Here is a 14,727-nt window from a genome sequence, read left to right as displayed (position 1 = left end):
AGCCCCGTGCTCCGCAACGAGAAGCCACCGCAATGAGAAGCCCGCGCACCGCAACAAAGAGTAGTCCCCACTCGCTGCAACTAGAGAAAGTCCGCCCGCAGCAACAAAGACCGAATGCAGACAAAAAATAAATAAATTTATTTAAAAAAAAAAAAACGATGGATACCTTAGTGGTTAAGAGGACAGGCTCTGAAGTCAGAATGCCTGGGCACACTCCAGATCTGCTCTATGTAAGCTAGAGGAACTAGCTCTAGCTTTTTAGTCCTCCCCTGTATGTGGAGATAACACCACCACTTCACTCACATGGTTGTTCTCAGCACATTACACACATTAACTCATTTAATCACCTCAGTAACCCTATTGGGTTGGTACTGTTATCATGCTCATTTTCTAGATAAGTTAAATGACACCCAGGAGGTTTTGTAACTTCCCCAAATGATGAAGGGTATCAGATATACCAACCCAAAATGCCACTTTGGCATAAGAATTATTTTGAGCCAAAGGCACTTGAAAAATAGCAGATGCAGGAAGGGCACTCTGACCTCCCCTTTTCTTCCTGAAAGCAGGAGATAAAAAAAAAGAAAAGAAAAGAAACCTATGGAAAATGCCAGGAAGAAAGAAACTTTCTTACCACCAGAGATGGAGAGTCAGGGGCAAGAGAACTCCACAAAATCAGAGCCTGTTAAAATAACCCTCATCTTCCTTTAGTATCCCCACATATTTTAGTTACTTTTCCACAACTGCCTCTTTGCTCAACCTGGTATATGAGAACCTAGGTTTGGCCACCTCTTTAGGTCTTCATTCTCCTGTGGGGGTCCCCATGTACATGTAAAAATCCTTATGCTTTTCTTCTGTTCATCTGTCCTATGTCTATTTAATTCTCAGGCCCAGCCAGAGACCCTAAGAGGCAAGAGGTAAAGTTTTGCCTCCCTTACAAGGGAAACTCCAGTAAATTGTAGAGCCAGGATATAAACCCAAGGGGTCTGGCTCGAGTCAGCATTCTACCTGCAACTCACTGTAGAGTCTCTGCGGTGCTCCTGAGAAAAAAGGGAGATGGTGTTACTGATGAAAAAAGAAGAACAGAGGAAGTGAGAACCCAGACATGATGCTGACTGACAGCATCAAAACTTCAAGAGAGTAACTAAGATCAGAACAGTAGGTACACAAGGATTTTTCATGGGAAATGGTAGAGGGCAGTGGAGCTTTGCACCTGGGAAAAAATAACACTAACCAGAGACAAGCATCAGCAGACATGGCAGCTGAAGGACCAGAAGCCTTCAGCCAACATTTGCGAGTCTGCTCTTGCTTGGATCATCTGAATGAGGGTGTTCTACCAGCGGCACCTGAAATTAAATCACAATCCTGGGACTGGGAGGTAAGTGATGCCTCACCATGATTTCCCAACCACAAGACTATGGTACAGGAGTCAACACCAATCCCGCTTAGTCGAAGATGGCCCTAGGAAAACCCCCTCAAAATACGGCATGTGAGCTTTTGGGAAAATGCACCATTATAGCTTAGATATATCAGATGGAGCAGCTGGGACATGAAAGCATATGAGTAATTAATTGCTAGAAATTCCCTCAAGCATTAGCAAATTTGGACATTTCTGTCTTCTGAGGCTCAGTTAAAGACCACTTCTTAAACGAGTCTTTCCTAGGAAGGAAAGGTCCGTAACAGAAGCTTCACAGGCTAAGGCAGAATACCATGGAAACGGGGCCCCTGTTGGGGTAGTTATAAGACAGGCAGTGAAACATCCTCATGTTACAAGCTACCAGACATTGAAGGAGATTTTAGAGAGAGCAGCACCAGGGGTTTTTTCAGTTGTGGTTAAAAGTTGTCTCTGTAATGCTGCAAAGTGGCAGGCCACAGAGCCAGAGAGGTGAAGAAGACGTATCGAGAGTTCACGAAGTCCAGCTGTAGAAGCTGTATGTGCTCTCAGACATGTCAGTGCACTAGACTCACAGCCTTTGAATGCCTATTTGATAACAGAGAGAATAAGGTGGATTTCTAATCATGAAACAACAGAAAAGAGCACAGTTCTCTGCACATGTGTTGAGATTACAGAGGTGTTCTAAAATGAAGAATACAGAACAGAGTTTGGAAAACCAGGCTTTGCTGAAGCAAATTTCTGAAAGAATTTATTGTGAAACTCCTGAGGAGGCAGAAACTATACAGGAGACTAGAGGCATCCCTGAAGTTTTTCTGTTAGTGGGGCTAATTTAGCAGGTAAAAGGGAAGCAACACTGGCAGCGTTTGAAACAGAAGTTGGGGTTGACAGAGCCAGTTCTGACTTAGAAGGCAAGGCACAATTTCCTGACACTGTAAGAAGGGCCAGAGAAGCAGTTGTGCCCATGGCACCCCACTTTATCCCAGTCAGGAGGCTCCCCAGAAAAACCACCAACCCTGGTCCGACTATGCCCCACTACTTTACCTCAGACGTAGGGGATCTGGTCAGAGAGAAAGTAACTCTGACCACTCTAGTTACTGCCCCTGTCCCAGGCCACAGGAAGCAGATACAGAAAAACACACAGGCCTGCCAGAATTTGACTGTGGAAAAGATGGGATATTCTACGGTAACATTCAGCCATGAGAAAAACTCTCTGGCAGATTAAGGCCAAGAAACAGAAGAGGGCCAGAGGGGTAAAATCCTTGCATCCTTACTGTGAGAGACCAGATCCTAAAGGGAAGGGCTCAAGAGGCAGAGACCCACCCACCCACCCTTCTGAATGTGTGGGGTCAGAGGCCGAGAGGGCCTAAGCTGAAGGTTCAGGATTACCCATAAACCCAAGGAGCCATCTTCTACTCCTCAAGACACGCAGACCATCTGCCAATGCCAAGGGACTCTGGGATGACTGGGCCAAGATAAAGACAGAAGAGATAGGAAACCAGAATCTGGAAAGGGAGACACCTGAGAAGCATCGCCAGAAGCAAACACTCTATGAGTTCATGCAAATCCTCTCAGAGAAGGAGCTGAAGTTGGCAGGAGGAAATCCAGAGTAGAAGAGGATGCGTTTCACAAGGGGACACTGGGCTTTGGTTCCTCCTCACCACCCTGTTGGTAGAGAACTGCTGGGAAGAACTATCTAAAGACTGCAAATCTCTTCCTTGGGGGAAAGACACAATGACATGAAGGAAATGTTATTTTTCAGAATTCCCCTTGGGAAGAGCATAGTATTTGGTTGAAAGAAATATTTTTTAAAGCCACTAAAATCTTTTTTTTTTTTTTGTGGTACGCGGGCCTCTCACTGTTGTGGCCTCTCCCGTTGCGGAGCACAGGCTCCGGACGCGCAGGCTCAGCGGCCATGGCTCACGGGCCCAGTCGCTCCACGGCGTGTGGGATCCTCCCGGACCGGGGCACGAACCCATGTCCCCTACATCGGCAGGCGGACTCTCAACCACTGTGCCACCAGGGAAGCCCCACTAAAATTTTAATAACTAGCAGGTATTAATTTTATAATAGAAGATAAACTAGTCTTAACATTTAGGAGACACTATTTAACATGTTTAGATTTAAAAGTGTACTTCAACACTGTTGCTGGGAATGTAAATTGGTGTAGCCACTATGGAAATAGAACTATCATATGATCCAGCAATCCCACTTCTGGTTATATATACAGAAAAAAATGAAAACACTAATTCAAAAAGATACATGCACCCCAAAGCTCATAGCAGCACTATTTAAATAGCCAAGACACAGAAATAACCCAAGTGCCCATTAACAGACGACTGGACTAAGAACATGAAGTATATAAATACACACACACATATATATATACATACACACACACACACACACACAAAGGACTATTACTCAGCCATAAAAAAGAATGAAATTCTGCTATTTGCAACATATATGGCCCTGGAGAGTAAATATTATGCTTAGTGAAATAAGGCAGACAGAGAAAAACAAATACTGTACATCACTTACATGTGGAATCTAAAAAGTAATACAAATGAATGTATATGCAAAACAGAAACAGACTCACAGATACTGAAAACAAACTAGTGGTTACCAAAAATGAGAGAGAAGGGAAGAGGCAAATTAGGGGTATGGGATTAAGAGATACAAACTACTATATATAAAAAAGATAAGCAATAAGGACATACTGTACAGCACAGGGAATTATAGCCATTATCTTGTAATAACTTTGAATGGAGTATAGGCTACAAAAATATTGAATCACCATGCTGTATACCTGAAAGTTATTACAATATTGTAAACTATACTTCAATAAAAGAAATAAATGTACCTCGTTCAGCAACTATTTATTGGATGCCTGATTTAATTTTTGATGCTAATTTAAGAAGCAAGGCTTGGTGCTATTTATAAAACAGAAATTGAATTTATCAAGGATTCATCAAGACTTCTGCTTTTTCATAATTAAAAAGGTTGACTAGCTTATTGGATAGAAAAAATAGGATGATTTTACAAATTGAATTTGAAGGACACATCCAAACCAACGTACTGTATAAGAAGAGTCTGACTTGATGACAATTTTTTAAGTGATTGATGACCTATATTTTTATAGATTTCATATACATAAACTAACCCTGGAGTTAATAGGAAAATGTTTAAAAATCAATCATATACTTTTCAAGTAATCTTTTAAAGGAAAAATAATTCATCTAATTATGATATTGTTTCCTAAAAAGACTCACCTAAAAGGACAAATCCATCTGCTTCTCTCTCTGGTACCAAGGGCTTTTTAGATTCCGGGGGCTTTCTGAAGAAGTGAAACATTGCTGCTTCCTCTGTTACCTGAAATAGAAACACTATATAATAACAAATTCAGATGAAACCATAAAACTCTTACCCTTCTTAGTAAAAAGCCAAATACAGGGACTTCCCTGGTGGTCCAGTGGTTAAGAATCCGCCCTCCAATGCAGGGGACATGGGTTCGATCCCTAGTCAGGGAACTAAGATGCCACATGCTGCAGGGCAATTAAGCCTGTACACTGCAACTACTGAGCTCACATGCTCTAGAGTCCGTGCACCAACAGCTAGAGAGCCTGTGTGCTGCAACTACTGAGTCCATGTGCTCTGGAGCCTGCGCATCACAATTGGAGAGAACAAAGAGCCCTCGCTGCATTGAAAGATCTCACGTTGCTGCAACTGAGACTCAATGCAGCCAAATAAATTTTAAAAGCCAAATATAAAGATATCACAATAATTACTTTTAGGAATTCTATTCCCAAACTGAAGAACACAAGCCCTCTCTAGGTGTCAGAAGACAAAACCAGAAATTAAGAAGCATGGACTTCCAGTTTGAAATACTGTGTTCATCCTCTCAATTTCTGAACATGCAGGAAATAACCCAAGAAATCTCTACAAGTAAAACTAAAGTCAACAGATAACACCAGAATCTGGAAGGATCTCACTAGCCATAAACTGGACACTGGACCGTGGAAAGGGGGAAAAAAAAACCAAACCCGGTCCAGGTTTCTTGTCATGCCATAACTACCTTAAGCCTCATGAAATTAAGGCCACCTGAAAAAAGAAAAGAAGGCACTACAAACGCCCTCTAGAGTTGGTTATCTGATTCAGACACTCAAGGACTGTATTCATTGTAAAATTGTAGCCAAATGTAAATTCCCATCAGTGCAAGTATCTGTGTTGGTGAGATTATTGTGCACTACCCCCAACACACACACACATATACACCCTCTCTCCTCTGTGTCCTCCCATCTTTGTACATTCAGCTTTGTACACTCAGGCAGGGCAACAACTCTTAGAAAACAACTGGGAAGGAAGTTGAAGGAAACTTGGGAGGACATATCACGTTCTGAGTTGCTGTAAGTAAAGCAATATAAGAGACAGCAAAGAGGGCTTCCCTGGTGGCGCAGTGGTTGAGAGTCCCGATGCAGGGGACACGGGTTCGTGCCCCGGTCCGGGAAGATCCCACATGCCGCGGAGCGGCTGGGCCCGTGAGCCATGGCCGCTGAGCCTGCGCGTCCGGAGCCTGTGCTCTGCAACGGGAGAGGCCACAACGGTGACAGGCCCGCGTACCGCAAAAAAAAAAAAAAAAGAGAGACAGCAAAGAAAAGTTCCTGGTGGCAACAAGTGCCCCACATTTCAGTTTCATATATTCCACCCACCAGAAAATCAAGCAGGGAGGATAAGTAAATATTTTATCTCAGCAAGATACTTCTAGAAACTGAGAATTGCACCAGGATTTGTGTAGGTCAACCTGCCCTGAGTTGTAGATCGGAGTGGATGGTAAAAGAGCCAATTTGTTGACAGAAAACACATCTAGCAGGTTTCACTTTTTAAAAGAAAAAAAAATGGAGAAGAAAAACACAAGCCATGTGAAAAAGAAAATATTTCAGTAAAGGAAAAGGAATCACCTCTGAAATCCTCAAAGGTTGAGCTTACTGGATATAGTGATGGAGCCAAAAGAAAAGTCTGGAAATAGTCTGGCACCCTCAAGAGAGTACAAGGAGACATGACCTGTATGAAACTGGTAAAAACAAAAACAAAAAAACAAGGTTAGATGGAAAAGCAAAAGGAAAAGATGAAAAGACAAGGAATGAGATGAAAAAAATAACTAAGGTAAAGAGAAACCCATGCAAGAAAGAAATGAGATCAGAAAAGAACTGGTTGGTTTATAAGCAGGAATGTAAGACAATAAAGTTCAAACTCAAAGACTTAAAAGACTGGAAGAAGCAACTAACTTCTCAACCCCAAACAGTTAAAACTAAAACAGAGAAAGCCTTTGAAGGAACAACAGATGATTAAAATTCAATCTGGGTAAGGATCAAATCAAGGATATAGCCATCACACCTGATACTAAAGCCTCAGCCTGGATGAATGTGGCACTCCGTAAATTCTTAGGCTACAATGGGTCAGGAAAAAGAGACGAAGGGGATCAGTGTCCAACTGAAGCCTCGTAGAGAAAAGATACCTTCAAATAAATAAAGGGGGGGGCACATTTAAGGGTGAAAGAGATGAGAAATGTAGCAAATCTAAGAGTTACAGCTAGCAAAAATTGTAGGTCTGGCTACAGATACATGAAGCTGATTATAATCAAATAGATAAGAAGCCAACAAAATTTTTGGAGAGTTGTGCTGCCAAAACAACTACAAGTCTGAATTAAAGGAGGACTTTGACTATTGGAAGTTTACAACAATGCTGCAGACAGGAAGCTGCCAGAGAAAACTGCTCAGCCCCCAAGGAGGGTCTATTCTCCAGTGCCTACTTCAGTGGTAGCCAAGGAAGTTACTGGAAAAGGAAGACACTTTGGGTGGAGTGCCTGGAGAACATGGGACTGGGGGTGCGGCTCTCCTGAGAAGCAGAATCTGGGCATAATTAATGAACATTCTCCAATCCAAGGCGGGGATCCCCCAAAATGCCTGCTCAGTGAGATTCCAGAATTGCTACCACTCGGTGACTGCTGTGTATCTCCCATTCCTCCCCTTTCTGGATGACAGTGGTTTGGGCAGTTATTTTTCCCAGTTACCAGAGGGGACAGAAGGGACAGACTGCTGGTCTTTTTAGTTCATGAAGTCTCTACAACAAGAGGTGCCACATCTGGACCTGATGAAGAAATACTGAACTTAGAGCACGATGCTATGACTGAATGGGGCCATTTGGGTTATCGCCCTTGGGGAGGGGTGAGTCACTCTGTCTACTGCAGGGAGAGAGAACTGAGTATATAGTGACCACGGAATCATTAGGGCCATTCACTGGCTCTCCACCTTATATCAGGAGACATGTAAGAACTGCAGTTTTCTACCCTCCTTGGAGGTAGGTGTGGCCATGTTGCTTGCTTGGTTCACTGTGTCACATGCCATTAGAGTGCTAGAACAAGGAGCTTTGTGGCCACAGAGAGAGGCCCTTTAAAAAGTGGCTCCTTTCTAACATATAAAAGAAAAGCCTTTAATAGAAGGACTCAAATTTCCAATACCTTTTCATGTCTGGCCACAAGACAGAAATGGAACAAACACAGAAATCACAAAAGCGGTTCTGATGTCATTCTCAAGCCCGCAACGTTTAGATACGTTGTTATAAAAGCCAGACCAAACTCAGCTGTAGTGCCAGAATCCCTTTGGAATGCAAGTACTTTGTAGAGAACTTATGATTCAAATAATTAAGTGAAGCATTTAAGTTTTTCATGACCTAAAAAAAAATCAAACGTAAAGAATATACAGTCTTAAATAGGCTGCAGCAGGTTGCCAACAGTATGACTTATGTGGCAATGCATAATATTACAGTTTGTCACTTTAGAACATTATAAAATTCCAAACATATCCGAGAAGGAGAGAGAACTTAGGTTCCAAGAGTCAAGAAACATCCACGCACAGAAGAAACAGGTCAGGAATAGGAAAAAGGTAGTAGAGACAGTATAAAAGAACTCAGAGTGGCAGCAAAGACTAGTTTGCTACAAACATCCGTTGGTAACTTCTCTAAAATGGTTATGAAACTACCAGTCACCCTCGCGCCTGTTATTCTGCCAACCTGACCATTGCCTTAACTCCTTCCTCTACAATAGTCACCTCAGATGTGTTTCCATGGGAACGCTGTGCCAATTTTACAATACAAGTCTTGGGATTCCCTTGCACCATCTATACTGCTGCTGACATTCATGATTCATTCCACTAGGTACCTAAGTAAGTCTAACCATACATATAGCTTTACAGTAATCACTCCATGCATGAAAAGACTATGTCCTGAGACACTAAAATCTGTAATCAAATTACCTTTATACCGTGATATTTTTTGTACCATTGAAAACACACACAAGGTGGTATAAAAATTTATCCCAGCGGGACTGGCAATACCATTCTAAGATCCTCCCACAGCAAGAAAGTGGTTAGGTCACCACTCCAGCAGCCAGATTTCCTTTCCCCACCTAAGACTAGAACTGGGAAAGAGAACGGGGGTAACTAAAACCCCACTAACATTTGCTGAGCTCCTACAATGTGTCACGCACTGTACCTAAATGCCTTGTAGGCTCTATTTCCTATAATCTTACAATCATCCCGCCAGGTACACATAACTATTCACAATGTGTAAGTGAAAGAATTGAAGTAAAGTCGGTTAAGTATTGATGCAAATGTATATGGCTAGTAAACAGCAGAGCTAGAATTTTAAACCAAGTCTTTTTGGTACCAAAACTGAATGCTTTACATCAACAAAGCACCAAAGACAAGGAGCCCTTAACAAGACATTTGTGTTGGACTTTAATATTTCCTAACATTAGTGAAATACATTTCATTAATTCCATTTCTGTCTTTCTAAATCCCTACTTGCCCAAGCCTTGCTCAGCTCTGTGTTCTGAAGATATTTGCTAATTCCACAATATCCACGTTCCAGACTTTCACTTACTTTATATTTATATTTTATGCGTATTTATTAAGTGCTTAGGCCAGATACTGACCAGGCACTGCAAATGTAGCACTCAACTTATATTTACGGGAACAAACAGCAACCTGAAACTACCCCATTTTGGAGGCAATCCTGAGTAAACCTAAGAGGAATTTAGGAGCTCCATCCCAAAAGTGGAGGAGGCCTGGAACAGTCCTGCTGCCCCCAGCTGAGTATATGGGAAGACATGAGCACTCATGCTTCTGACTTACATGGCCTTGACAGTGGCCTTCTTCTGCCTGGAGTTATCAAGCATGTTCCAGCCTCATTTCCTTAGGTACGATTTCAGTATGTTAAAAACTGTCTACAATAAGCAAACTTCACATTTTATAAGTGGGCGAAATATCAAAATTTATTCTTAAAAATCCATTATCAGCCAGCAACAACACTCTTGCCTGGCTAAGCTGGGACCCAACCCAGAATGCCTCCTAATCCCCAAACATGGGAATCCTGGAACTGCTTCTATATGGATGGGGGATGAAGAGTTCACTGCCCAAGACACAGATTGGGAGAAAATCCATGCAAATCACAAATCTGATACAGGACATGTGTCTAGAACATATAAAGAATTCTTAAAATTCAATCATGAGAAAACAAACCAATAAAAACTGGACAAAAGCTATTAACAGACATTTTCCTAAAGAAGATATGTGGGTCTTCCCTAGTGATCCAGTGATTAAGAGTCCACCTGTCAATGCAGGGGACATGGGTTCGATCCCTGGTCCAGGAAGATCCCACATGCTGCGGGGCAACTAAGCCTGTGCGCCACAACTACTAAGCCCATGCTCTAGAGCCTGCGAGCCACAACTACTGAGCCCACATGCTCTAGAGCCCACGTGCTGCAACTACTGAGCCCATGCACCTAGAGCCTGTGTTCTGCAACAAGAGAAGCCACCTCAATGAGAAGCCCGCACACCGCAACGAAGAGTAGCCCCCACTTGCCACAACTAGAGAAAGCCCGCACGCAGCAACAAAGACCCAGTGCAGCCAAAGCAAAAAAAAAAAAAAGATATGTGAATGGCAAAGAGCCACATGAAAGGATGCTCAACATCATTAGTCAGTAGGCAAATGCAAATTAAAATCTCAATGAGATAACACTATATACCTATTAAAATATTAACAATTTAAAAGGCTTGCCATGCCAACTGTTGACAAAAATGTGGAGCAACTGGAAATCTTATACACTGTGGTAGGTGTAATAATATAATACTGTGGCAGTTTCTTAAAAATGTAAACATACACCTACCATATGACCCAGACCTTCTCCTTCTAAGTATTTACCTAAGAAAAATGAAAGCATATGTCCACACTTGTACACAAACGTTATACAGCTTTTTTGGTAATACCCCAAACTGGAAAAAATCCAAATGTCCAACAACAGATAAAAAGGACAAACAAACTGTAGCATATCCATAATACTATTCAGAAATAAAAAGGCATGAAGGCCTAAGATATGCTATGACACGCATGAATCTCAAAAAAATCAAGCTAAGTGAAAGAAGCCAGACCACAAAACACTTCTAGGAATTGCAAACTAATGTATAGTGACAGAAAGCAGATCAGTGGTTGCCTGGGGAATGGGAGGTTCAGGGAGGGAGGAATTACCAAGGATCACAAGCAAACTTTTGAGGGTGATAAATATATTCATGATCTTGATTGCAGTGATGGTTTCAGGGTATATAAACATGTCAAAACTCATCAAATTGTACACTTTCAACATGTGCAATTCACCATATGTTGATAATACCCCAATAAAGCTATTCTAAAAATTCATTATTAGCATGATATTCTAGATGTTATAAAAATGTTGCAGTTCACAATTATTCGTAAAATTGTCTCAAATCTCTTAAATGACTTTGTGTGTGTTACAAATGCAGTCTTGTATACAAAGCAAGATACTTCTTTCTCTATCCATTCACACAAAACTGAAAAATAAAAGGACAGTGTCTTCACTTTTAATGGCACGCAGACTGCATACAGAAAGCGACCCTGATTGCTACACAGCACAGATCCTACTGCTCTGAAGGAGGGCAGCACAAGTGATATATTTATTTTTTCCTATTATTCTAAGACTTACCTTTTAAGTGATATTACCCATGACAAAAGGATTAAGGTAACCTGGTTTTCTCAATTTGATCACCTTCTTTCAATTTCAACAGACTATTTGACAATATAAATATGTCAAATAGACTGAAATGTATATGTGGGACTGATAAACAGCAGCCACTTAACTATATAAGAAAAAATATACATACACACATTTTTTCTTCACATTGTGTCAAAATCCAATAAATATGTAAATTCCATACTGCTGAAAAACTAAAATCCTGAACCATGTTTAATCCTCCTCTTCTTCTGTGTGGTGGGCTGTGAATTGCACGGTTAGACAAAAGGAATACAAATTTAGGTAACAAGTTTCCTAATTTCTTCCGAGAGATACCAAAAAAGACAATGGTCCCATACTTTTGATAGTTTTAATCTTGAAAGACAAGATCATATTACCCAAAACAGCATTAAACGGTATAAAACATTCCAGAAGGCTCAATGAGAATGAGAAGAGCCCTGTTACACTTCACAAACAGGTAGCCTTGAGTTTAACTTCATCTGATGGGCACAGATATAAACCAAGAAGAGAAGGAAGGCCTCTCCTATAAGAAGGGTCACCAGGAACAATGAACAGAGAGTGTTTAGGATACAGCAGAGAGAGTAACCTCACTAGAAGCGTGGAGGTAAGCAACAGAAATGAAGACTACAAAAGAGGAGACAAATTATTAAAAGGGCTACTAAGTCAAGAAAGTGTTAGAATATCCAGAGTGGCTTACCAGGATTCATTTAATATTATTTTCTAGTCTAGGATCTTGAGGAAAGTAGTGTTTTAGAAAGATTAAATTTAAGACAATAGGCTAGACAACATGGTTGGACCGAGTGATTATCATACTAAGTGAAGTAAGCCAGAGAGAGAAAGACAAATATCATATGATATTGCTTACATGTGGAATCCAGAAAAAAAAATGATAAAAATGAACTTACATACAAAACAGAAAGAGACCCACAGACATAGGAAACAAACTTATGGTTACCAAGGGGGAAAGGAGGGAAGGGATAAATTAGGAGTTTGAGATTAACATATATACCCTACTGTATATAAAATAGATAACCAACAAGGACCTACCGTATAGCACAGGGAACTATACTCAATATCTTGTAATAACCTATAATAGAAAAAAAATATCAAAAAGAAAAAATATATATACATTATATATGTATATATATGTATAATTGAATCACCATGCTGTATATCTCAAACTAACATGACACTGTAAACCAACTATATTTCAATAAAATAAAATGCTGGAGAGACTGATTGAGAGAGTGGAGCCATGAAGTTAGAACGTTGTAGCAAAAGGGACTGCACTATGGTGGGAGAAGTTTGAATGAAAAAGAAGAGGTGTACAGAAATGTGAAACAGGACCTAGTGACTTCCAACTCTACAAAATACTGATGGAAAGGAATTACTAAAAGACGGCTGAAGTTTCAAGCCTGAGGGAGTAAAGAAAGTGATATTAAGAATAAGAAAAGGAAAGTCGGAAAAGGAAATTTAAGAGAAGAAAAAAATTAACTCCACTTCAGACAAGTTTACATGTAGGGAAACAATGACTGGTCCAAATGGAAATATGTGAAATGCAGTTGGAAAAATAGGACCTAGTGCTCCAATGAAAGGAATAAGTTGGAATTTGGGAGCTGTTAGCATGTAAGTGGTAGCTGAAATTATAAACATCAGTGCTATTTCAAACTGAAAATATAGAAGTTCAGGGACTGAGATCCTGATCTCTAACATCTCAAATTATATTATGAAAATACACCCCTTTAATTATCACCAAACGGATGTGTATACCCCCATTTCTTCAAATTTTTCAAAAACGTACTTGGCTGTCGTACCAGGACTAAAATGTTAACTCGACTATATTGTTTCACATTTCAAAACTGCAGAAACAACTGACCTCTTCAGTATAATCCAGGGCGGTAAATTCAAATGCCAGGCAGATAACTAAGAGTGAAACCAGCCCAGTCTGAGACAGGAGAGAAGGAAAGTGCAGGCTTGGTCTAAAGATGGCACCTCTAGGGAGGGGGGAGATGCCCAGGGAGCCACGAGGAGGAGCCCTTCACCAAAACAAGGCTTGTGAGGAACCAGTGAAAGAGCTTTGAAAGGTTTTGAGCTGGGAAAGCCTGGAATCAGATTTGCATTTGCTGTTATGGCCAAAGTAAAAAAAAAAAAAAATAACCATCACTAAAAAAATTAGGACAAGGCTGAGGCTACGGTTAGGACATCTTCCCACTGACTCCTGGCCACCACCCAAGATGGTCCCAATACATCTAGGAACCTCTGGGGAATGTAAATTGAAGATGTAAGGCTGCCTCTGTCTGAAGGTCCCTCCCTTTGATGCCTGTGTGTGGGACCATGGGCCTTGGACCCAGAACTCCTGCTCTCACTGTCACCCAGGCCTCTTGGAGAACATTTTAGCTGAAGTATGTGTTTTATACTATTTCATCCTTTCTAGTACTTTTTCCAACTTATTTGCTTTTTCAAAATGAAACTAGCAGGCTTTCTAATTATAAAGGTAATTTCTATTTTCTATGTGCAGGTAAGTTTTGTACATTCTTAGGAAAAAAATATGGAGAAATATACACCAAACCTAATAGTTGTTGTTACCAGGAAGCATGACTAGTTTATATTTAATTTATGTTTCTTTTGTAGTATTTGCTTTTTCCTAAATCAAATATCATATATTGTTTTACAATAAAAAATATTTTAAAAAATTTTAATGACGTATACTTGATTTACAATCAAGAAAACTGTATGTTCCTGTGTGCTGTGTTACTTTCAGGTGTATAGCAAAGTGATTCAGTTTATATATATATTATTTTCAGAATGTTTTCCATTATTGAATATAGTTCCCTGTGCTATACAGTAGGTCCTTATTGCCATCTATTTTACATACAGTAGTGTGTATCCCAAACTCCTAATTTATCCCTCCCCTACCCGCTTTGGTAACCATGACTGTTTTCTGTGTCTGTGAGTCTGTTTCTGTTTGGTAAATAAGTTCATTTGTATCATTTTTTTAGATTTCACAAGTAAGTAATATTATATGATATTTGGCTTTCTCTTTCTGACTTACTTCTTTTAGTATGATAATCTCCAAGTCCATCCATGTTGCTGCAAATGGCATTATTTTATTCTTTTTTATGGCCGAGTAATACTCCATTGTACCACATCTTCTTTATCCACTCACTTAGGTTGCTTCCATGTCTTGGCTATTATAAATTGTGCTGCTATGAACATTGGGGTACATGTATCTTTT

The 14,727-nt window shown here is 40.4% G+C and overlaps 1 protein-coding gene and 1 pseudogene across 2 annotated transcripts in view; both read right to left on the bottom strand.

The window, feature by feature from the left end:
* The window catches only part of LOC149748419 (protein transport protein Sec61 subunit alpha pseudogene), a 76,129-nt pseudogene extending 71,367 nt beyond the window's left edge, over positions 1-4,762 (bottom strand). Inside the window, exon 1 of the transcript XR_016394212.1 lies at positions 4,663-4,762. The product of XR_016394212.1 is annotated as a protein transport protein Sec61 subunit alpha pseudogene (transcript). The remainder of the gene's footprint in view (positions 1-4,662) is intronic.
* The window catches only part of UMAD1 (UBAP1-MVB12-associated (UMA) domain containing 1), a 227,625-nt gene extending 212,898 nt beyond the window's left edge, over positions 1-14,727 (bottom strand). Inside the window, exons 1-2 of the mRNA XM_022586820.2 lie at positions 14,545-14,727; positions 4,663-4,762 (exon numbers count right to left, since the gene is read on the bottom strand). Coding sequence (XP_022442528.2) covers positions 4,663-4,762; positions 14,545-14,631 — 187 coding nt within the window. The 5' untranslated portion in view covers positions 14,632-14,727. The remainder of the gene's footprint in view (positions 1-4,662; positions 4,763-14,544) is intronic.

This window comes from Delphinapterus leucas, chromosome 9, assembly GCF_059928025.1.
Source record: "Delphinapterus leucas isolate spDelLeu-1000000601 "Yukka" chromosome 9, BTC_Dleu_Yukka2, whole genome shotgun sequence".
NCBI classification, from domain to species: Eukaryota; Metazoa; Chordata; class Mammalia; order Artiodactyla; family Monodontidae; genus Delphinapterus; species Delphinapterus leucas.
Note: the sequence above shows the minus strand (reverse complement) of the source record. Positions and strands in the feature narration are given on the sequence as shown.